This window comes from Epinephelus fuscoguttatus, linkage group LG24 (genome assembly GCF_011397635.1).
Source record: "Epinephelus fuscoguttatus linkage group LG24, E.fuscoguttatus.final_Chr_v1".
Classification (NCBI taxonomy): Eukaryota; Metazoa; Chordata; class Actinopteri; order Perciformes; family Serranidae; genus Epinephelus; species Epinephelus fuscoguttatus.
The window spans coordinates 12459993-12485189 of record NC_064775.1 but is presented as its reverse complement, the minus strand read 5'-3'; the positions used below and the strand labels follow the sequence as shown (position 1 = coordinate 12485189).

The 25197-nt window shown below is 40.8% G+C and overlaps 1 protein-coding gene across 1 annotated transcript in view; it reads left to right on the top strand.

The window, feature by feature from the left end:
* The window catches only part of LOC125885089 (NALCN channel auxiliary factor 1-like), a 40995-nt gene extending 22220 nt beyond the window's left edge, over positions 1 to 18775 (top strand). The window contains exons 2-3 of the mRNA XM_049570523.1: positions 12036 to 12207; positions 15140 to 18775. Coding sequence (XP_049426480.1) covers positions 12036 to 12207; positions 15140 to 15438 — 471 coding nt within the window. The 3' untranslated portion in view covers positions 15439 to 18775. The remainder of the gene's footprint in view (positions 1 to 12035; positions 12208 to 15139) is intronic.
* The last annotated feature ends 6422 nt before the right edge of the window (positions 18776 to 25197 follow it).

Sequence of the window (25197 nt, the reverse complement as noted above, 5' to 3'; positions counted from 1 at the left end):
GTGACCCGAAGCGGCCAGTGAGGTTTGAGTTGTGAGTGCATCAATGTCCTGTCAATATTTTGTTTTGTCTGTGAACATGCTCCTTCTCATGAAAGTCTCATAAAGTAGACCAGGTGACCACCGTCTTGAACTCCCCCTCAGAGATGTTCTAATGTGAGGGTTTTCGGTGTCAGTTGTAATATTTTGCACACTCAGGACATTACGGTGCAAAAGACAAATGCCTCTCATCAAGTGAAGAAAATAGCCCAGGTAGTGTGAGAGCCGCTTCCTGCTCTACAGCGGCCGTGATTTGTGTGAGCGGCAATGATCTGTGTCATTCAGCTTCTAACTGGGATCTCACTCTGCAGCTGACTCATATGCTTTTTATAGCCGTCTCTGTCATTCCACTTTATAGCCGGTGTGTGTGTGACACCATCCTGCTGGGAAGAAAGAGAGTGTTGATACTTAGCGGCATGTTGAGTTAAAGTTTTTACATACTGACAGCTTAAACCAACATGACTACAGCTGACTTGGCACTGGATTTGGGATGTAGAGTTCAGAGATATCCTGCTCCTAGTTGAATTTGTGGTTTTATTGCTGCTTTTTTTCTGCTGGCGGGCCACTGCCATTGGGGAGTACTGTTGCCATGAGGGGGGGTACTTGGTCTGCAGCGGTGTTAGAGTGGGTGGAACATGTCAGGTGGTATCCACGTGAATGCCTGAACCAAAGGTTTCCCAGCAGAACAATGCATTGGAACAAAATAATTAAAGTTATTCACTTCACCTGTCAGTGGTTTTAATGTTTTGGTTCATCGGTGTATAGATATCCGCTTGTGTCGTATTTTACCTCCACTGCTTCCTTCATTTTTGCATGGAGCAGCTTTTTAGCGTATGTTGTTTAAAAGCAGTCAGCATTGGTAATTCTGTCCATTTATCTGTATAGTACTTGGTCTTCCCTTTTCTTGTAATTACTTTTCAAGCATTTTCTCAGTATACTCAGTTAATATCTGTCTATTTTGTCAAATCCAGGAGCCATTACACCTAATAAATGTATAATTCTGGACTATTAGAGATTTTTTATCCAACTTTGCATTTCCCTTTTAACACCACTCCAGTATAATTGAATTTCTTCACATTCCTTTCAACACTTAGATGATGCAGGTGCATCCTGCATACTAATTATATATATTTAGGGTAATGAAAGGGGCTCTATATGACATTCAGAGCATTCATATAGCAGCAAACGACTGTTTGCTATGTAAAGATATAGTGAAGTAATGGCGCTCTGAGCAGGCTTTCTCTGTGTGTGATGGAACACAAGCTTCTCTGTTCTTTGTCTTGGTTTGCCCATTGCATGTTAGTGCATTCGATTTGCTGTCTTTTCCACTGGCTAGGTAATCTCTGCCGCTCTGCACTGCACTCATAAGGAAGTTATTGCTGATCATGGTGTTATCCCTGACCCACAGTGGCAGGATGACATTGTCTAGAGGTGGAAAGCCCAGCATTTGTCCCCAAGTGCTGCTCAAGGTAGCCCTGTTAAGGCCCTGACACACCAAGCCAACAGTTGGCCATTGGTCGAAGTTGGGCTGTTGGAGAGTGTCTGCTGCCCTTGTTGGTGTGGTGTGTCCTGCAGCGTTGGCCCTCGTCAGCGTTAGTTGGCCTTTTTTCCACCGATTCAGTTTGTTGAATCGGTATCGGCACAGCAGAGCCTGTTGGCAAATGCAATTGCTCTGATTGGCAGTTCAGCTCAGGACACAAGAAGAGAAACGGAAGTGAGGAATGTAAACAAAAAGCTAAAGTCATGAAAGAGTGAGGTCTGTTCTGTCAATATTGGATTATGTTGTTAATGTGCTAAGTGGCAAAGTAGCCTCCAGACAGTCTCCAGGTTTCCATTTTTTAATAATGGTTACGTCTGCTGGAATGGAGGGGTATGTCTGCTCACGCAGGTGCAAAACATATGGCCAAGACACAGCATCTAGAGGCAGCAAGGGATCTTGTTGCCGCTAGTTCTTTGATGTTGGTTTGTGTCTGGGCCTTTAGCTTTGTCAGTACTGCTGCTGTTGTTAGCACTTTTTGCACTGTTAGCACCGCTGCCTGCTAGCTGTCAACCCAACCACCACATTGACAGCTGTGTGCAGACAATCGCAGCCTAGACTCTGAATCATAGATGCGCTCTGAATATTGTATAGAGCTCCTTTAAATATTCAGGTTCAAGGTTCATTTATTGACATTGTACAACACAGCAAAATGTGGTTGTAGTCCCTTCATGCTACCCAAGAAAAGCACAAAACAAAAACAGCAGTGCAGTCCTGAGGGGTATTCCAGAAAGCGGGTTTAGTGAAAACTCTGAGTATGTTAACCCTGAAATGAGGGAAACTCTGGGTTTTCAGTTCCAGAAAGAGAGGTAAATCAAACTCTGAGTCAATCACCATGGCAACTGAGTCTGTGAACCTAACCTGCTCGCTGACAGGTTTTCTTCAATAAACCCTGAGTTTTTCCTCTGTCTCCTCCCTCTTACACGCTGTTTCATTTCCTCATTCATTCAGTCCGTGTCAAAGCTTGTATCGAAGCGCATTAATTAGCGGAGATTTCACGTCTGTCACAGTCTAAATCCTGCTGGGTATTAGTTTGTTACTCAGGATTGTCTTAAGTTACTGAATTTATGAACATCAATAATTTATTTGGACCTCAGCTTTTGTCTTTACATTAAAATATTTCACAGCGAGAATTCATCCTCAGTTCAGAATCAAACCTCTGTCCTTTTTATATTTATCATTTTTTATAAGACTGTGCACAAGGATCAGACTGGCAGACTGTTAGAGCAGCTCCGAAATGTTTATTGCACATAATGTGTAGGTCTAATTATTTAAATTTAAAAAATCGGTATGAAGCTTTAGACACGTAGTATCAGTGACTAATGATCTCTATCACTGAAGTCATTGGTCGCACTGATGGAACATAATTCCTACAGCCTAATATTGGGGATTATATGTTAATATTTCTGAGTGAGCAATGGTGCAGCATTTCAGTGTCTTTAAATTTACTACATTTGTAGCTGAAATAAAGTCACTGAATGCTGTTGAGTCAAGATACAAATAGATGTGCAACATTTTAAAATCTACTGTATTTTAACCTCAACATCTTTTCAAGTGCAAATCACCAAACATATTATTACTGGGTCAGACTGTGAGTTTATAGTCATGTCTTTATGTCTTTGATCTATAGCCTAGCGTATGTTTTAAATCTTCCTATTTTTCAGTTGCTGCCTCCTGTGTTTTTCCCCATTAGATTAAATCTGAACAAATATATTATTGTATATAATTAATATAATGTAGCCTAATGTATCTACAGCCTGATACACAGTCAGATTCCACCACTTTATCTTCATTAAGGAAATGTAAGTCTGATAAATGATGAATAAATGGACAACACTGAATAAAACTTTTTTATTAACTTTATGGTTAACTTATTTACACTTTCCTCGATCTGACTCAGGCTCTTCTTTTAAAGATAAACGTGCACCATCTGCTACACATGCATTAATATCTCTACATCCACTGGATTAAAATGGAGGCGCTGTCTTTTATTTACCTGTTGCCATGGTGAACCGTGGAGTCGGAGCTCCATTGATGATGGCTTTTTATTGTCGGTTTAACTCAGAGTGAACATACTCAGAGTTGACTGAACTAACTCAGATCAGCTGTTCTGGAACCGGTAACTCAGAGTTTTCCATCTCAGAGTAAGTCAACTCAGAGTTCAGGGATAGACTCAGAGTTTGTTGAACCTCCTACCTGGAATACCCCTCTGTAGTGCATATTTCAGGAGGAATGTAAACAGCAGCAACAAAAACACTTGTGAATTCTCTGGGCAGATAATATGGCCGGCATCTTAACATTAAAAATTCAACATCAACATTCAGTCCATCAACTTTGACTTCGTTTGAGCACCAAGCATCACAAAAGTAAACACAGAGTCAGCCCCCCCCTCATCCCATCGGGGCCCCTGCAGTCTGTTGGTTTGCCCAGCAAGTGCAACCTGATCTGGGTGCCATGATGGAGCCAGTTCTCCGCAAAGATGTGGGCACAACAGTCTCCGAACTCCTGTTGCTAGGCCAGCCCGAGTTCTATTTCATCCATTACACTTCTCCTGCCACCGGATTTCAGCCAGGAGCAGGTTGGGTAGAGCAACAGCCCTCTTCTACAAAATGTCAGAAAATAGTGAAAAATGTCTATCAGTGTTTCCCAAAGCCCAACATGATGTGCTCAAATGTCGTGTATTGTCCACAACACAAAGACATTCAGTTTACTGTCATAGAGCAGTAAAAAAAAAGGGTAAATATTCACATTTAAGAAGCTGGAATCTTTGAAGTTTTTCTGAAAACATTACTCAAACCTTTTAATCGATAATTGATTAATCATTGCAGCTCGAGTTGGACAAAGTCATGCATGTGCTGAAACAGTTGTTTTATTTGTCTCCATACAAATGTCCTCCCAGTAATCAGCATCAATGGAAGGACAATTTCAAATAATTTCTCCAATTTTTGCTTTGCTATAATTCGTGACAAAAAAACAACTAAAATTCAGAAGCAGTTTTTCAAACGAGAGCAGTCAATTGAAGTTATTTTGTAACAGAAGAAAACATTTTAAAGTGGACACCAAAAGTTTTTCTTCTTGTGAAGTGTTTCTTCTATGGTTTTATGTTGCAGCTGCTGCTTAGGAGTAATTTTAGTTTGACATTTTCCTCATGGTGGTGGTAATTTCGCTACTGAATGAATATTGAGCAAACACTTCCATTTGTCTGCTGCTCAGTGGTTCCTCTTGTCTGCAGACAAGCTCTCCCACAGTCCTCTCTATGTCAGATGACAGGCATGTGAATGGGAATGGTGAGGGGAAGCCCTGCGCCACAGCAAAGCAGAATGGAGGAAGAGCTGCTTTGCATGTCAGATTTACAGGAGCTGTCAGACTGAGACGGCCGCTGCCTGTGAACTGCTGGATGCTGGTGGAATGACCAAAACTGACCCGCTTTTACAACACAAAAGTCACAGGGGGGGTTATCCATCTGAGTGGAGCTGTGGATGCCCCTGAAGCCAAGCAGAGGGAAATGCTTTGTAGTATTAAACAAGGGTCATCTCATTACATCACAAACGTGACATTTCTCTCTCTGTGGTTGCTAATTTATAATACATTGAGCACTGAAATAACTCAGTAATTCTCCTCATCCTTTTACATGTAGTCCAGTCGGTTACACTACCCCCCCTCCACTCAGACACACACACACTCTTTGTTGAGACATGGTTGTTCCACTATTCGATTTGAGAACTTTTCTCGCTCTCAGATTGATTGATGCTGCATGACAGCACACAGGCAGAAAACCCCCCTGAAGGCATCAGATGCACATTTTTCCAACCTGCCAATTATTTTATTTGCCAGACAGAAACACAAACTAGAAGCATTTAAATTGAACTGAAATTAAAATTCATGTTTGCTACAAAGTCAGCATATAGCCTATCCTAGACATTTGTTTTGACTTGTGTACACTAGGCCTAGTTATTTGGTGAAATTTGTACTTACCAAAAAGAAGAAATCTAAATTGTGCTTTTTTTAGCAGTGCTAGTGCAGCCATAATAGCGTTCTCCGAGGTACATGAATTTGAAAAGTGCAATATAGTGTTGGGCGGCATGGTGGTGCAGTGGTTATCATTGTCACCTCACAGCAAGAGCGGAGTCCTTCTGTGCAGTTTGCATGTGTGTCAGCTTGGGTTTTCTCCAGGTATTCCTCTAAATTTCCCGTAGGTGTGAATGTGAGCGTGAATGGTTGTCTGTCTTTATGTGTTATGCGTATCTATGTTTCCCGGGTTCTATGTTCCCCACTTAACCCTTCACAAAAGGTTCTATGTTCCCTGCTTACACAAAAAAGGTTCTATGTTTCCCAGGTTCTATGTTCCCCGCTCAGCCAAGCAGGAAACATAAAACCCTTTTTGGTTGAGAGGGGGAACATAGAACCTGGGAAACATAGAACCTTTTTGGGTGGTAAGCGGGGAACATAGAACCCGGGAAACATAGAACCCAGGGAACATAGGGATGACTCCTGATAGTCTGGCGACCTGTCCAGGGTGTACCCTGCCTCTCGCCCAATGTTAGCTGGCGTTGTGTTGTTCGTCTTTAGCTGAAGAAGCTGCTGCTTTGTCCCATCTGCGATTCAAACACTCCCAACATTACTTAGTGACTGTGTACGTCACTCCATGTTGTGAATTAAATTGTGGAGAACATTGCAAGTGCTGAAGTTACAGGACAACCAGTTGCTACGGGTTTTGACAAGCTGGTAATTTGTCATCACCACATCTGGAACCATGAAAGGAAGACAGCTAACACTGGCTATAGCATTATAGTTTCTATAATATGTAACAAACACAGTGCTGTGTGTGTGGGAGCTGCAGATGACTCAGGAGGTGTTAAGATAACATGAATAAAATGTACTGTCCAATGGGAAGAAATGCTAACTAGCCTCCACATGGCTAACTAGCTTACATTTTCCTAATGGGAGCAATAATAGCTTCCACTTAAGCTAGGCTAACAAGCATCCACTTTATAAATTGAAGTATTAGCAGCTTTAAGTCGAGCTAGGCTAACTAACTTCCACTTTATAAATTGAAGTATACACAGCTTTCAGTCAAGCTAGGCTAACTCTCACTTTCTGCTTCAACAGATAACAACAGATAAAAATATTTTTGGAATCCTAAAGCTGCTGTATCACTATAGTATATATTTCCTTACACACAAAGTGAGGAGAATTCAAATTTAGTCTGACTTTATTGTATCAACAGTAAGACCACCTGATGCCTTTTCTCTAATACAGGGTGGACTCTGGAGGAAAGTCTGAGGTTTCTTGTCATGTTTCTGGCGAAGGTTTGAAGTTAATGAACAAAATGTAAAAGAAATGTACTGCAAACCAAGAGTCATTTAGCTGAAGTTCTGAACAGTATGTTCTGGCTGTAAGAGGGCTGCATGCATACAGAAAAGAAGCAGCCTATGACTTGCTCTACAGTCTGCCTCTTATATAATAGTAATAATCACTGTGGTGAAATTCAGATGCCAGTGCTGCTGACACTTATCTGCCAAAGCGTCAGCGTTTGAATCTTAATTTTTAAATGTTATTTTTAGGCTTCAAAAGATTTGCATGTAAGCACTGTCAGAAAGTGTCTTATTGGCGTATTTTATATCTCTGCATTAATGTAAATTTCAAAACATCAGCATCACATTGATTTCATCTTTGAAATCTATGATTTGAAGCGTTGGCAGATGTAACACCTAAAGGGGGGTGAAGCGCTGTGTGTACAAATGGCCAGGCTGGGGCTGAAATCAGCTGCAGGCATTAAGCCTCGGTAGAAATGGTCGGCAGCTTGGTGTCTTTCCTGTCTGTGTCTCTGGGCTTCAGTACATTGTTTGAAGCAGACTAAGCTGCATGGCGACAGAGGCTTTTTGAGTGCCAGGTTCCCATTCACACTGATCACACATTAGACTGATCAAATCAGACTCCAGGCCTGCTTCCTGACTAACTCAATTTGCTCTCATACGCTTCCCTTTTCACGCTGAGCACACGCACGCACACATTTACACACACACACACACACACACACACACACAGAGACCTGGTTGCACGCTTAAACATGTGCACACGAACAGAAAACCAACAGAGAGTGGGGCAGTACCCATTGAGCTCTAATGAAAAGCAGAAAAAGCCGTTACCTTGGCAACTGCCAGCATACATCTTCAGGAGGACCCAGATTTCCTGTCTGACTGCGATCGTATTGTTTTGGTTCTCTTTTGATAGCTGCAGCATCCCTAGACAGATTATCTCACGGCTGGCAAGAATTTATGCTAAATCATCGCAAATTAAACAACACCCATTTGTGCAGACAGGAAGTCGCCACACTGAAAATCCCCAGCCGAGGATTTATTGCCTCCGACTTCCACAGAATACCCTGAACTCTTAAAACACAAATGTAATCAATGATCTGAGTGATTTTATCTTGGCCTTGAGCCAGGTCCTCCTCTACGCGTTCAGCCATAGAGCCCCACTACGATGAGTTCACTGCTGCCAGAAGCAGGGAAACATGGGAATTAAACTGTCGATGTGATTTATTCAAATTACCCTGTAACATACAAAGGATGGTTTGAATGAACATGTTTATTAAGACAGAATATCCGCAGGAAAACATTTTTTACCCTCACCAGGAGCATAACCTGGGTCCAAATGGAGACAGATCTCCCATCTAGGTACTAAAATCAGAGTGTTGACCTTTTTTTGAAGGATGAGTATATTTCCTGGAAAACAGTTAGGAGGATTTAACCCCTACGGTTCAGTTTATTCCACACTGATACTGTATCAACATGAAGTCATACGTGTCTGGAATATATTTGCTGTTGCAAAGCATCTAGGTCCACGGTGTTCTCATCATTATCATTCTCATCACCATCACCATAATCAGATTATTATAATTATTATAATTGCCTGTGCAGTGTTTGTTATCTTTGTATGTCGGTCTAAACAGGACACAAATCAGACCCCCAATGTGATTTCAGCATCTGAAAATGCAGGGGAGATGTGAGGCATGAGATATACATTTTAAGCTTTGTGCAGGTCCTGGGTGTAATTTAACCAAACATCCATGACACTTTAAACTACAATGACAGTTAACTATCCCACCTCCGAGCCATAGATGTTCCTCTGTGGTTAAATAACACAGGGGGTAATTAACTATGTGCAGCGTGTTCTCTGCTGTGACATCTCTCCTTGGGTTTAGTGTTTGTGATGATGTTTCTGTAGGTGGCTGTCACTGCACATGCTAAATGCTAAACAGGGAATGTAAAACTAACAAAGTAAAAGTTCACTTGATTGTGAGACATAGCGTGTGAGCACCGCGATAAAGAGTGTATCTCTATGATAATTTAAAGGTCCTAAAATATTTTGTCAAACGTCTAAGCTATGAACAATGGGGTCCCGCATTTACAGTACAGAATATTTTTTGACAAAGTTTGAGCAGTTTTGGTCATTTCACATGAGCGAGGTGTGTTTTTCTCCTTTCTTTTCTCACATGGTTTAAAGTGGGTGGGGTTTAGCAGGAAAAATGTGATGTCATGTATATGGGGCACCAATCAGACTGAACATTTGAATTCCTATCTGATGACAGTGGATCATTTGATCAAACCAGATGAGGCAGTTTTTGAGTATTCAACTCTTTGATTGTTTTTGATACAGCTGAGAATATTTAATTCATAAAGAAATATAGCCACATTTTCAAACAAGATCATATTTCTTGCAAAACAATGCTTTTGTATGTGTAAATCTGTCTGAATGCTGAACATTTTATTATTCTCCCACCTGGTAATTACCTGATTGCCACTAATGGTTTGTTTTGTCTGTGATTCACGACTTGGAAGCGGCTGTTGTAGCCCCTTTGCTTGAATGTGTCAGGTAGTCAAATGACTCTCTTAACACCCTTCACCACTTAACAGCGCCACATTTCCCCTATTATATAATGGGCAGACCCTTTCCTTGCTTGCTCACTGATTTCTGCAAGACAATGGGTGACATTCTGTGTTGCCATCCTATTACAGGAGACACAGTCGGCCGATAGGATGATGTAAGCCGTTGGAGTTGCTGATGTTGACAATACAGTAACCGTGTGTGGGTTGCACATGGTGCGGCACTGCTTTGCTTTGCACATGACTTTCCACTGGTTGATTACACAGAATGGTGTGTGTTCACTCGCTGGAAACCTTGACAACATCTATATACTGCTACTGCTATTTGCTACTGAGACAGGACATGTGACATTAACAGATAGCCATTATCTGTGTCAATGCTGACATATAGGTAACCATGAACTTTAATACAGCAATGCAAAGGTGTGATTTGAGTTTGATCAGTTGGCATAAATTGTATGTAGCATAATAGTGGGAAATGATGGATAATTTTTGTACATAAAGATAAATTAGTTACATTATTGATAACTTTTTAGCCATGCTAACAATGTAGCTCTATCAAATGTGGCTAATTAGCGCTGAACTGAAACGCTGAGTGCTAATAAGATAAAACGCTTAGTGCTAATAAGCTAAAACTCTTAGTGCTAATGTGCTGTAATGCTTATTGCTGATGAGCTAAAATGTTTAGTACTGATTAGCTAAAATGTTTAAAGCTAATTAGCCAGATATGTTAATTAGCAGCCATTGTCTGTACTTTGCGGTTGCCAATTAGCCAACGTTTACATGCTAACATGCTATATTAGCATTTTGTTTCTGTGAGCATGTTAGCACCACTGTTAATACGTACAGCCTCACAGAGCTCCTAGCATGGCTGTAGACTTGTTTGACCATTGTAGATCAATGTAATTTTATTATACAGGCTTGCCACTACTAATGCAGGTGCATTTTTAATAATTTATTATTTATTTATTATTTATTTATAGTTCATTTTTTATGAACATATATATTAGGCTAAAGGCTATATATTACTGTTTTTATTGTGGGTTATATGTTCATTTACTTTCCAGTGAAGTTTTCTGTTTAAAATTAGTATTAAGAGAAACTCTAAACAGTTACTTTTACTACTTTTGACAAGTTGAATCCTCAACTGTACAATGCCCTACTAATATTTTTAAAATTATTATTAAAAATGGAGGGGATCCTTATTAAACATGTTTGTTTATGTCATATGTGTATGATAAAAAAAAAAACAATGTAGACTGTGACTATTTAACTCTCAAATGTTGCTATCAGTATTGACCTAAAAAAAATCCAGATTTAATCAGGCTATGTTTAGTAAAGACACCCAGTGAACTAAAAGGGGTCATGTATTCTGATGTATTCTGCTGGCACATGAAGTGTTTTTGTCGGACCCAGAGTTTGTTGGTTTTTCTTTGCTTTTAACCCTTTGTATAAACTTTATTTAAGCTCACGCTGTACATGTACAAGCAAAGCAGGCCTTGTAGCGTATAGGCTCACGTGTAGGCTGTTTGTCGCACACAGTTTCGACGACCTTTCATCCCACCAGGTTGGTAGAGCTTTTTGCAGCATGAGTTGGTTCTAAACAAATCCGATAACACTCTCTGCACGATGGATTTTCTGTGCTTTTTGCTGTAATTTCCCTTCTCTGATGTTAATCCCAGTAAAAAGCACATGACGAGATAGCTAAAAATGAGAATGAATCCAGACTGTGGTTTGCCCTTGGTTCATTTTGTTTTGCTAAGCTTTCCAAGCCTGAGGCTTTGGCTATTACATGTCACCATCTGTCTCCTTATGCACATACGTCTGTGCATTTTGTATTACATTCTGCCTCCCAGTGAACTACGGCAAATATGACTCAGGAGGAGACAAAAACTTGATTTCATGACGTTATTTGGCGTTATAAGGCTTTTTTGGGCAACGGCAATATAGGAAACAATTTTAAGTCATTTTTCAAGCAAAATTACAAGGACTTGGAGCTTTTCTTTGTCTTATATGACATTAAATTAAACATATTTGGGTTTTAAACTGTTGGTCACACAAAACAAGACATTTGACATTTGGCCTCTGGGAAATGGAGATGGGCATTTTCTGCTCTTATTCTGACATTTTTGTAGACCGAACATTCATTGATTAATTGAGAAAATACTAACTGTTAGTTAGTCTGGTGTTAAAGTGCCTTTAATATACGTCTACTACCTGCTGCAACAACCCCTGATAATCCATAAATAAGCAAATCATTACACTGTATTTGGCATGATTTACTTTCTATTAGCTAATGTTCTGCAGTAAGATTGATTGACTTGCTTAGGCTAATATATCCTGAGCTTTCATTAATGCATGGAGTGCTGGGTGTCTATTTTTGAAAAGTGTTTGTATCTGATGCTCTGTGGTTTAAATATACAGGTAATTACTTTCCAGCACAAGGTGGTGCAAATCTACCATTAACAGAGGGAGGCCTGAGACCCAGCAGCGCCAAACAACTTCCACCAGTCCTCAAGCGGATCATGATCCATCATCTATTAATGTCATCCTCTCTCCTTCTTTCTCCTCAGACAGCCTATAAGCCCTGGCTGTGTGCTCAGTATTTCCCCACCACCCAGCAGTCCTGTCAGAGGAAGGTACCGTGCCACCAGTACTGCCTGGAGGTCCAGCAGAGCTGTCCGTTCATCCTGCCCGATAACGACGACCTGATCCACGGCGGCAGCCCCAGCTTCATCTGCACAGGTTAATACCCACTCGCTGTCCAGTGTTACTTCCTGTTTACAACAGCAGCAGATTAGTGCGGACATGTTTGCATGTGTGGGTGAGTGTGTGGCCTTGCATTCTCCACTGCCTCAGAGAAAACCTCATTTAATTTATGTCAGTGAATAGGATGCACAGTATTAATTCATGCACAGTGTGTATCTCCATATTTATTGGATGGTATTCCTCCAGGAAAACAGGTGAGGGGTGTTTCTGAAGGCTTTCTGATGACATCTAGTGGCGTGTTTGAGCACAGCCGAGCTCAGACAAGGACATTTTAACAATGCATTGATGAATTTAATTTGGCCTGTCTCTCAATATTTACTGCAGTTTATACAGTAGTAATCACCAAGGACTCTGCCTCAGAGGATCAGACGCTGGCTGCGGGCCAACAAACAAGTTATCTGGAATCTGAGCATCATAACAGCATCATCAACACAGACACACTGGTGTTTGCTCTTATTCTGGCCAGTGAGACATCTTCTGCCCAGGCTGAGCTGGAAATTATGTTAGGTCAACAACTTTCTGTGAGCTAAGAGACTGTAGAAAAATTATTAGTGGGGATGGTGCTGTATTCTGCAATAGCGTAGCTGGAATATTCAGTCTTTAATGTTTGCTAAAAATGTTCCACCTCTAATGTACCTGTTGCTAGCTTCTGTGGAAGTTATTATGCCACTAATAGATTAGAGCAGGGGTCTTCAATGTTCTCCAGGCGAAGGACCCCTTAGCTGAAAGAGAGACAGAGCAGGGACCCCCTGTTGATTTTCACATGAAACTGAGCCTACAACAACATGTAGGGCGGCCATGTATGAACATACCCTTTTATGGTGCATACAATACTAAACTATTGAAATAATAATTATTGGCAGATTCATACAAAATGATCTATTGTTGCTCACAAGAATGCCCGTACACTTTAAATAATAATACATATAATTGGCCAATATGTTTCAATAGTACATAACTGCGTGCTATTTCACCTTGCTGTTATGTACATTAGCTAGCTCGCATGACTGCACAAGGTTTCATGGGTATCATAAGTGTTCTGTACTGTAAATTAAATGCTTTTTAAAAAATGAATAGGCCACTTTATTTTTGTTAATAATATGTTAGATTCATGTCACTGTGTATTTCCAGGCATATTTTCATTTTTTTGGGGAAAAAGAACTTTATTTGAAAGCTAAATTAAATTACAAATCAATAATTTGGCAGGCTTCTGGCGCTCCAGATCCAAATGTTCTCTCAAAAGCCTCAAATCTGATACCTGTGTGTCATTTCCCCTCAGTCTCTCTGACTGGAGCAGCAAATCAATAGAGCAAAAGTTCTGTTCTCTCTGCTGTTTACACCAAATTCATTCCCTACCTGTTATGTAACTTGAATTCAATAACATCATACAATTTCTGCCACTTCTTAGGTAGATGGCCTTGTCTACATATTTTTGAAAACAGATATTTTCTCTCTCTGTTTTAAAATCTTCATTTTACAAAGTATCTCTGTCCACACTAGAGCACAAAACCACCCACGTACAGTAAAGTAAAGTGTACAGGCTAACAGCTACTGGAGATCTCATTGATTCCCTTTCAATTTAAGGATGAGCTCACTCAAACACACAAGTGATGCTCTAAATGTGGAAAACTTTTCCCTCCATTTTTCGTCAACAGGAATCACACTCTGAAAATTGTCCCACTATCTGCTGGTTCACTTTCTGGCAGACACTGAGGTGGAGCAAAAACATTGGGTGCAAAAGATGCCTCCCTTTGACCGTGAATTGGTGCAGCAATACCAGATTCAGGAATAAAGTATACATGAGACCAAACAGTGCTAAATAAACGTTGGCAAACCGGTACTTTGTCATTGTTGTTGTTTCTAGCATATGCTCATCACAAAAATGCATGCTCAAATTGAGGAGATGATGTAATTGATTAGCAAACGCTCTGTTTTACACGTCAGCACAGATGCACAGTAACCAGAGTTTTAAAAAATCTGCACTTTAGAAGGCGTATTAAAATATCACTCTTTCAGTGACCTAAAACATGCGGATGAGTTTGTAAAATGATCTGTAAACCTGTAGACAGGGCTGTAGTCACTCTCAACATCTGTTGTGTTTCAGAATGATGAAGACAGTTGGAGAACAATTAGATACAAAATAAGATGTAGGCTCTACGGGATATTTTTTTCTTGGTAAATATCATGTTTTTCCCAGAAGATGTACAGATTTTTAGGCAGAGCCGGAGAGATGCTATTTGGTCCATCCTTTTGATAACCTTTAATGTTTTTAATTTAGAAGTAAGCATTTTTCATATCAGATTAGCCAGTCCTACGTCTGCTCTCATCACCCCTCCACCCCCTGTGCTTCAGTGGGTAAGAACTAAGTGAAGTTTGCCCTCAGCAGTCTAGTTTCCCCTGTGCAGGTGAGAGGAGTGACAGCTCCTTTAACACTCTAGCAAGTTGAGACTTCCAGAGTCATCAACTGATGCAGCGGTGCGTCACCCTCGGTGTGGTCGTGGACTTTAGTTTGAGTTCAGCTGAGGGTCACTGTGTCTGCTCCTCCGCATCGTGATCGGAGCTGCAACCTGATGTCTCGTGTGCTCGAACTGTTTACAGAGCTGAAAGATGTCCAGAAGGAAGTTCATGAGAAAAGCATAGCTGCACTGTAATTAAACTGTTTAATACAAAAGAGATTGTTGGTATTAACAGATGCTGTTTTTAACTGAACTAGAGCAGTTTTCAGGCTTTATTCAGGCGCCCTACTTCCATTTACTCCTAACATTTCTCCTGAAGACAGGCTGTAGCAGATCATACCTGTACTGTATCCAGCTGACATTGGCCTTTAACTGAACCTTAATTAAACAAATCATATATAATATTCATATAAATAGTCATATAAATTTTTCTACTGCCATCTCTTTCTCAGGGCTCTTGGGAGATCACCTATCAGACAATGAGGCGGAGTGCTGCGACGTCCGATGGGACTCCAAAATGGACAACCCTTCAGGCGGGACACTTAAAAGGACTGCTTCTTCCTGCCAGCCCGAGGGGGCCTCGGTCACCTCCGCTGCCACCCCGAGACTGTGCAGCGGGCGACTGAAGATCTGCCTGCTGGCCCTTGTCCTCCTACACACTGTCATCATCATTTCAGCCTCCCATAATTCGACGTTGGTGGGCGTGGCTGCCATTTTCTCGCCAGAGGAGAGTGCTTCTAATGAGGAGTGAACCTTGGGGGTCGAATCTGGTGCTTGCTCGAGAGGATTATGGCTTTTACAATGTCATGGCTGCCAGGGACACATCTGGCGAGACATGCTGGAGATGCCTCTACAATCTGCCGCTGATGAACCATCAACCACAGGAAGTGGGAGGGTTTTAACTGGAGCTAAGGGTGCTGGGATTGGACATCGACCGAACCGAGATGTTTGAGAACCACCCCCCTAAAGAACTGACCTCTTGCCACTTGAAACCTGCTCATTTGTTTCTATTCCATCCAAATGTTTTCTAGCATATTGTCCCTCCTCTCCTCTCCTCCCTTCCCTCCCTCCCCTCCCTTCCTGGCGTTTTCAGTGTGTATGGATGGCACGTCAGGGGAAAAATGGACATTGATGAAGTGTGCGCTCTCACTCATCATTACCTTTAGATTTTTGCTGCATTTCTTTCAGGTGCCAGAATGTTTTGACATATCAACTGTGTTCCACTTCCTCTTCTCCATCACCTTAGAGGCATCTTCTTACTACCTTGTATGTGATGTTGCTCGAGGGCCTGTCAGGACCAGCTCATCCATCATTCATGTGGGTCTTGTTTCTCTGAAAACAAAATGTATGTGATTCTTCTATATTCTAATGTTCAGCTTGTATTTTGTCCCACTAGACCTTTTTCTCAACCCCTTACGACGGTACATGCCTACACGTTTTAGGACCTTAAGTGCTCTGAGACTGGCTCGCTTTCTCTGCTAACTTGTTGGGCCATTGAGCAAGTTAGGAGTGACCAAGTGGGAAAGGTAGTGACGGTTCAGCTGATGATTACAGGAGTTAACGCTGAGCCTCGTCACTAAACAGTGCTCCTGGACGGGAAAGTGGTGTTCTCTGGTTTCTAAAATGTTCAGTTTACCTCAGACGGTAGTGTCGGTGTTGCGGACACAGAAAGTATTTTGAGTAGTCGTACATGAGACTGCAGGGACAACCCAGGAACGCTAGAGGACAGTTGCATGATGCCAAAACACCAGGGGCCTCATTTATCAACTGCGCGTACGCTCGTTTCTTCACACAGAATCCAAGTTAGCAGTTTCTTTTTGTGCTTCTCTGTTTTTATTTTGGAATCTTTCAGAGGAGAGTAACATTAACATCACAGTAAAACAGAACTTAGACCGTCTTTAGTTTCAGTTTTGTTATGAGAGGGGTTGAAATCAAATCCGAAAGATGTGATTGGATCACTCAAAAGTGGACTTAACTTAGCAAATACAGGGCAATACAGAGCATAGGAGCTACCAGACTGTTGACCTCCACCTATGCCACCATCACCCACACTGTCAGATCAGGAGGAGGCTAAGTGTTGAATGAATAATTTAGGCTTCAACCACATTCTTTAGTAATGGCTGGAAAACTTTCCCAGCTGGTTAAAGTAGTGTTTATGAGCCATGATCAAATTTCACACTTGCTGTGACATCTGACAACAGGAAGTGAAAAGCATGTAAATGATAACTATATTTTGAATTGAGTTGCATTAAAAAATAGTACTCACAGAGAGCAGGAGGGGCTGAACGAGATTGTCTCCCTCCAGTGGCATCCCCAGAAATTTTTCATAGGGGCAGCCAGATTGGGCCACGGAAATCTTGGGGTGGCACCAAAACCAAAAGCCATAACTGAATTTTAGGAATTCGATATACTCTGGTTTCTGATTTTACAGTTAATATTACTAATTATCTGATGTGCATAGATTTATACCAGCACAGTTAATATTTTGAGTTCCACAACAATCATATTTTTATGGCTTATGTATCTATACATGTCAGGTGATTCATTGTTCTTCAGATAGGCTGGTTGTCCTTTTCTTTAAGAAGACAAATATACAGCTTTAAATTGAAGGGACCATTGATTGCAAGGAACCTTTACCTCTACAGAGAAGTCCTCTTAAGTACAGGGGAGACTCATTGGTACCCACAGAACCCATTTTCCTTCAGATATCTTAAAGCAAAAGTTCCACAGACCCCTTTAAAAATGGCCATGCCAGATGTTCCCTCGCCAAAACTTAGCCTAAATTTGGAGCAGTATTTAGCCCTCCTTCCTGACAAGCTATGCCAACATGGTTGGTACCAACCCACTTTCGGATGTCTAGTTTGACAAGATACCGGTACCTTTGAGCTAGCTTAAAAAATGAGAACACCATAACCTCTTAAAGACAGTAATGTTGGCCGAGTTGGGGCCAGCAATTGTATCAAGGAGGTTATGGCCCTACCTGACCCCACATTGGGGGGTGCCACTGTCTCCCTCCCTCCTTCTCTCTCTCTCTCTCTGTAATTACAACACACAAAAAGTAGTGTTGTTGTATTTTTGCTGAGACAAACCCAGAAACATATGAAATAAACTCAGTGGGTAGAGATGTTGCAGTTGGGAAAGGTGTCAGGGTCATGCATGGCTCACTCCACAAGAAACATCTATAAATGCACAGTAGTGAGCAGATTTTATTTTGTATAATGAAGTTCTTAAATATCTGCAGGGAAAAACAATCAGCGATTGTCTCTTCAGTTGTCAAAAGTCAGTAGGAAAAAGCCTTGACGCAATAGTTCCAAGACAACAAATGAATTGTGAAAATAGTGGTAACATCGTAGAACACAGTGTAACATAAAATAAGACCAGCTGAAATGCAGGAACACAGACTCATGTCCACAGATGTGTTGCCCTCTTTCTCCTTTCTCTTCTTTATAGACAGTTCCTACGCACAGAACGAGAACTTGCCCTACGCTTGCTTTGATAAATGAGGCCCCGGATCTTTGAGTGCCTCTCTGCTGCGTACGCCCAGTGAGGCAGATACTGGCAATGGAGCAATATAGAAAAAAAAAGAAGAAAAAATAAAAAACAGCCGGTGTTAGTGTCCTACTTTGTGGCATCTTCACACTACTGTCGCCTCAGCTTTTCTGTATCGTAGAGTAGGTGCAAGTGACCAGCCAGCCAATCAATCAATCAATCAATCAGTCCGTCGACTCTTAAATACCCTTAGACGAGCTGATCAACCGCTATCTCTCACAGACTAGCAAAGGGCTGTGTTAGTGTCAGCGTGCGAGGAGTGTGAGGAGTTTTCAAGGGCTGATCCATCCAATTTTTTGTTTTTCTTTCTTTCTTTCTTTTTTTTTTGCATGGCTGCTGCCGGTTAAGTGCACATTGACACGAGGACAGGTCACACAGGGATTAAGAATACTTTAAACTCCCCCTTTTGAGCTAGGAATGCAGTGAGATCGGGCGGGAAAAAGAGATTACTCCAAAATAAAAATCTGATACCATGAGCAAATAGTGATATACCAAAAATTCAAATCTCTTTACCGAAGCAGCTTTCTGTCCTCCATCCTGGTTGCCTCAAATGATCCGAATTTCACCTCCAAATTGTTGGCTGTGAAAACTTGGTATAAGTCCCTCCCCTTCCCCATTAACAGCTTGACCTTACCTCACCTCGCATCACACGCCGACATCGGTTTGCTCTTCATACACACATCAGAGTGGGATGTCACGTGGGAGTCTACACTCGCCTCTGGATTTTCATCGACTTTAGCCCCTGACCCCAGTTTACTCTCTGATCCCTTTTTGCTTGATATTCTCCTGTGACGTGTTGTTTCGTTTGTTTGTTTTCCTTGACAAACTGTGACGACGAGAACTACATTCCCTTGAAGACAGCAGCGGATGTAATAGGCCCACACTTTGTGCTCCGTCCCTTTCAATCTCTAGCTGTTCACGATCTGAGTCCTGTGGATCTATGCAGATGAACCCCACCCCAAAACTGACCCCCACCTACCCTCCCTGACCACCGCCACCACCAACCCCCCTTGTCCTTTCTGTTGTAAATATGTCCTGAGGATGTGGGATCCCAAAATGGCCGCCCTCCCGTCCCCACCTTCCCAGCCCTCCCCTGCCCACTCCCCCACTGTTGGAATCTCACTGTGTTTTCTGTTCGCCTCCTTGGTTTTTGTCTGTTTTTTGAGATTTTTGCCGCATTTTTCTGTTGTCTAAAGCAGTGGTGTGAGTTGATGAGTAGGACTAAGTTGGATGTTAAAAAGACGAGATGAAGAGGTCTTGAGAAAAATATACAAAAAAATGAAGCTTGACTTGAGAAAGGGTTCAAATATAGAGAAAAAAATTATGATAAAGTTGTCATATTGTCATACTAGAGATGCTTTAGTTTGCTAATTTACTTTCTTTTTTTTCTACAAAAGACTTGGATGAAATTATTTATAAAATGCGTCCCACGAGTCATGATCTTTTTTGGACGTGAAACAAATACATTTATTAACATTTTGTTCAAAAGAAAATAAATATAAATTATGTTAAACATTACTGGTGTTTGTGCTTTTTTCACTGTCTTTGACACTGATAATAAAACCCTGAAGTGTTCAATGTTAGATACATTTAAAAAAGACAAAATGAAATAAATAATCACATGAATAAACTGTATAATATATAATTATTATTTCCTTTTTTGATGACAGTGGTGATGTCACTGCCCACTCACCTCTCAACCAATCACATGCTCCCTGCCTCTGGTAAGCTAGCAAGCTCAGCAAATGCCACCAAAATTAGCCAGTTAGGGACTGTTCATTACTTATGAGAGGGGAGAGGTGCAAAAATGTCAAAGCACTGGGGAGGGACTTGAGTTTTTTATTTTGGCTCAGCGGGGGCAAGGCATACAACTTTAAATGGCAGCATTTTGTATTAATTTTACTGTCGATTTTTGAAGAAAACATGCCTTCCAAAAAGAAGGAAGCATGTTTTCTTCAAACCGTTTAAAAAATTGCACCATTTATCACAGTCGGAAACTGTAAAAACAGAAATTATCGTAAGATTTTCAAATTTCCGACGGTCTTTGAACACACTATGTGGGACGAAGGCTTCCATGACAGACTAAAACACAACCAAATCTAATTTAAAATTGTGATATTTCATCAAACAAATACTTTATTCTTCTGCTACTTTAACAGTTTGCACTCATTAACCAGGATTTCCTCTTCAGCTTTGAACTTCCTGACATCAAAGGGTAAGTTTTTAAAATCTACCAACACCCCAGCCATCCCACTCCTCTGATAAGTAAAGAACAGTCCCTTAGCTCTTAGAGCTACAATAATGTCAGTAGTGCTGGTTCAACCAACTAGCTGCTGCTGTGAATAAACAGATACAGTCACACAGGCTGGGGGCATTTGGAAAGGATAACAGTACTGTCATGAAGAGCATCATCATGAAATGGGAAGAAAATAGCATTAAATAAAAGTATTACTGGGAAAATGTCTATAAAATGCAGACTTTTTTTTTTAAAGGGCATTTTTAAGTTGTAAAAACTTATGAAAAAAAAGAATAATTACATTTCATAACAATGAGATTTAGTTTATATAATTTCTTAAATTATTTCACGACTTATTCATATATTTTAAGCAATGTACTTATGTTATCATGCATGTTTTTCTTAATATTAAACACTTCTGAAACTCATCTGACCTGCAGTCATATACAGTATAATCCAGTTTCCCATATTCACCAGCAGAGGGCAGAATAGCCTCATATTCCACAGTTCAGACCACTATGAATGTCCTAATGGAACAGATGATATGAATAGCTCCTCAGTCTGACATTTTATTTTTCTCATTTTTAAATATAAAACATCATTTTAATAGGGCAAAAGACAAGTCAAAATTATATTTGTAGATATCTGGAATTGCATTGTTACTTGTGATAATGCCAATTGTGGGTATCCATAATGACATTTTTACAAGTCAAAATGTATTTTGGATATTAAAAACTTAATTATGGATGTCTGAAACGTGTTTTTCATTTTGCATATCTGAATTCTGATGACTGAAATGACATAAATATCTAAAATTGAAAGCCAATACACATGAATGGCAAACGTGACGTCATTTGTCCTAGGAAGAATGGCGTTATGGATATTTAAAATGTTTCTTTTGACTAGGAATAATTAAATTACAGAGCATTTGAACCCGTGCACATGCTTGGGCGCGCGCTTTATCAGGTGAACGAGAATGATATCATCAACAGTACACCTGTGACGTCACTCGTCGATTTGTGGCCTGCCGTTTTAAACCCTGAAGTTCGGAATTTCGGCCGCCGCCATTTTGGTTTCTTGGGCCGCAGTGGTTGGCCCCTGAGAAGATGTGTGAAACTTGTTGGAGGAACTGCATTTGACATACGAAATTAGCAGACACTGTTAGCAGTGGATTTAACAGGACAGTTATTCATAACTTGGAGTATTTTAATGACAAGCAGCTTTGGTTTTGTTGGTGGTGGACCCTTACAGACCAAAGGAAGATGGACAGATATTCGGACCTTCCCGCTGCTTCAAAGGTAAGGGCAGCTAGCAGTTTGTGTTTTTTTCATGTCTTCTGTTTTACATGTCGGTGTCCCATATCACTGAATGAAATATGCTATGGCGCTCATGGTATCCCTAAATTACTCATATTGACACAAGTTTTAACACTTAGGGTATAGTCACACTGGAGCCAATGCTAGCGAGTTAGCTTCCTAGTTAGCTTGCTAGTTTATGAATGAATGTTGGCTAGCTTGTTAATTAATACTGTGAATTGGGATTATTGGTGCATTTTCAATTTTCTTAAATGTCTTGCCTGTGTCCCCACTCACTGTCAGCCTGGCAGCATCTCTCATGTGGGGTTGTTTGTATTTTTCATGGCTTATATCATACAGTTGGCCTTTTTGACAGCATCCATGTTGACTGTCATTGGTGTGTTGAAAAGCATTAATGATAACTGCGTTCCATTTAGGGAGATATGCTGGCTCACTGGAATAGATAATGGACACTTAATGACCCTGAGCTGTCATTAATGTCATCAGTTTCACCTGTGCTTTTCAGACTATGACATGTCAGAATGTGCATTGTGGGAAAGGTCTATCAACCATACCGTTTTTTTCAATTTAAAATGAATAAATAAATAAGATTTTTTTATGTAAATTAATTCAGAAAATGAAAAAGTACATTTTAAAGAGTTAGTGTTTTTGAGAATCAAAAAGTATTTCAACACATAAAATTGCGATACCCAAGTGTATTCATATTTACTTATCCCCCTAAAATGCAGTAACTGACAGAAATGTGTTTGTAACTCTTTGTATGAACTGACAAAAGATAAACAGGGACAAAGGCTTTTCCCTTAGTAGCAAAATAGCAATGAAAGGTTAATGCTTGTTGCACCCACTGCGGTGTCCACTGACAGTTGGTTCTTTTATAATTATCTTGTGTTTTGTCTCTTTTCTGCTTCAGGCCAAACACACCGGCGGCGTCATATAGTCAAGTGCCGCCCCCAACACACACAAACAGCGTCGCGCTCGGTCGCGCTGCGTGGTGTCAACCGGATTTCTATTGCACACTCCAGTCAGCTAGGCTGGGAAGTACAAAATAGCGCTTTTTCAAGGGCGGCGACGCGGCAAGTCGACACACGTCGAGCCGCCACCGGTGTGGGTTTGTAAATAGTAATGGGGGCGGCTGTTTTGACGCGCGTCGTGGGTCGTGTGTTTTGGCCTGGAGGCCATACTGGGGAAGGTGGCTGTATTTTTTTTTGATAATCATTTGTATGCACAGGCTGCAAGTGCCTGTGCATAGAGGTGGAACTTGTTGGTTTGAACATATGGCCTCTGTTGTGTGATGTCACTGCACTACTGTGTATTAATACAACCTATTTGTTACATTTATCCACTTTTTTGATAAAATAGATGAAATGAAAAGAAAGTGGTTGCCAGGATGACATGTTAGCAGTTTGGAGTGTTTGGCTGTGGGATGCTGTTCATGGTTGCAAGGATTAAACAGTATTGGGCCATGTGTGAATGTATGTACATGGTAGGGCATCTTTGTTTTTTGTTAGGATTTTTTTTCTGACAGGACAAGTTATGCAAGAAAGGTGGTGACATGCAGCAAAGGGCCACGGGCTGGTATCAAAACCCTGGCCTCTGTGACAAGAACATTGCCTTTAAACACAGGACGGCCACTCTAAACACTTAGCTACTGGACGCCCTGTTAGTGAATCATTCTAAAGGCAGTCATGATAGTTGTAAAAAAAAAAAAAAAAAAAAAAAAGGCCATGCCTCTGTGCATGTTTTCCCCTGTCTCCTCTTGCTTGATCATACTCTGTGCATGTGCACTCAGTGTGCCCTCACTGAGCAGCAGTGAGGTGTGCATTTTGTGGATCCAGGTGTGGCAGCAGTTGCTTTAGGGTGTTGGATCAGGACTCTATTTTTACGCTCAGGTAAGAGTGTGGAGAAACGAGAGAGGCAGAGTCCAGGCCTAAAATGTATTCTGATTATCTAGATGTGTATCAAAGGAGGTACAAAATACTCTGTACATGTGTTATCTATCACAGTTTGTGTGTGTGGTTCTCTAACAATATAGCACAACAGTGCACTCCAATTTTTCATGGACACACAGTCGCACATGTGAAAAGAAACATTCAATTATAGCATCCCAGCTTTCCTCTCCTCATCTGTACTTCTACAAACTGGTGATCAGGTTTCTCACAGAATGAAGATTTGATCATACAAACAGTTTTGAGGCAAAAAATAGACATGCAATTTACCTGTGGTAACTGCATGTCTATAAAGCACTGACAGCTCTTTTATCCTGCACTGTAACTCCACACACTCATGGTAATGCAGAATTTCTAGTGAGTGCACTGCAATCCACTCAGATGGATACAAGAATTAACCAATACCTTGATGAAGCCACAAGGTAGCAGCATCGGACCAGTTTATATTCAAGAGTGTGCACTGTTTCACACCACATGGATTTCCCTCTGCAGAGCCAAATACAGGAAAAACATAAGAGTACAAATAGTTTGAAAGTAATAGTTTGAATTAGATGATTTTAGGTTTATAGATATTTATGATTTAGAATCATAGCATTTAAGAGGCTGGAATAATTGTAAATAAGAGCATACATATCTGAAAGTCCCAGTGGTGAATGTGAGAATGAAAAATCCCACACTACCTGGTAATTGAAAAATATGCAGTATAATGTGCCTCTATACAAGGCAGAGTGTGTTGATGTGATGTATCTACAATAACAGCAAATTCTCCCTGGAGATGGTACAATACAGGCACATAAATTCACTAAAATATTATTGCCAGCAACCATCATTTTAATATCTTTACCTCTGATGTAAAATTTTGATGAGCATCTGAGGTAATGTGGACACAAAAACCTGTCTCTTATCCGCAGATTAGCATGCTCTCAATTTCCAAATGATTCCCATGACATGTTTGTGTGTTAACAGGGACGAACTGCAATTTCCTTTCTGTGGTATTTATTGCAGTTTCCCACAGCAGAGCTCACACATCTCCCACTCGTTTTCCCTCTTTCTCCCTCTGACCCATATGTCAACTGACCTGACATTTCCCTATCTCATGGGCTCTTTTTACTGTGCGGGCTGTCAGACATTTGTACAGGAGTTGAGAGAAGAGGAGACTTCTTGAACTCTGAAGAAATCAGGAAATTCCTGATTGTGTCTTCAGTGTGAAAGTGCACTCCTTTATGAGGCTTTCTGGGTCTGTCCATGTTCACTGATGCCATTTGGACATGGCAGAAATCCACCCTAAAACATTAATACTGTTAAAACACATTATTGGAGTTAAACTTAGCATAGTTTTCTCCAAAGAGCATGTCTCACCATTTTCCCCTGATGTCCAGTAATCATACACGGCAACATCCCACATAGAGACATGTGTACATACAGCGCTTGTGTTTAAATCAAACAGCCCACCACCAATCAAC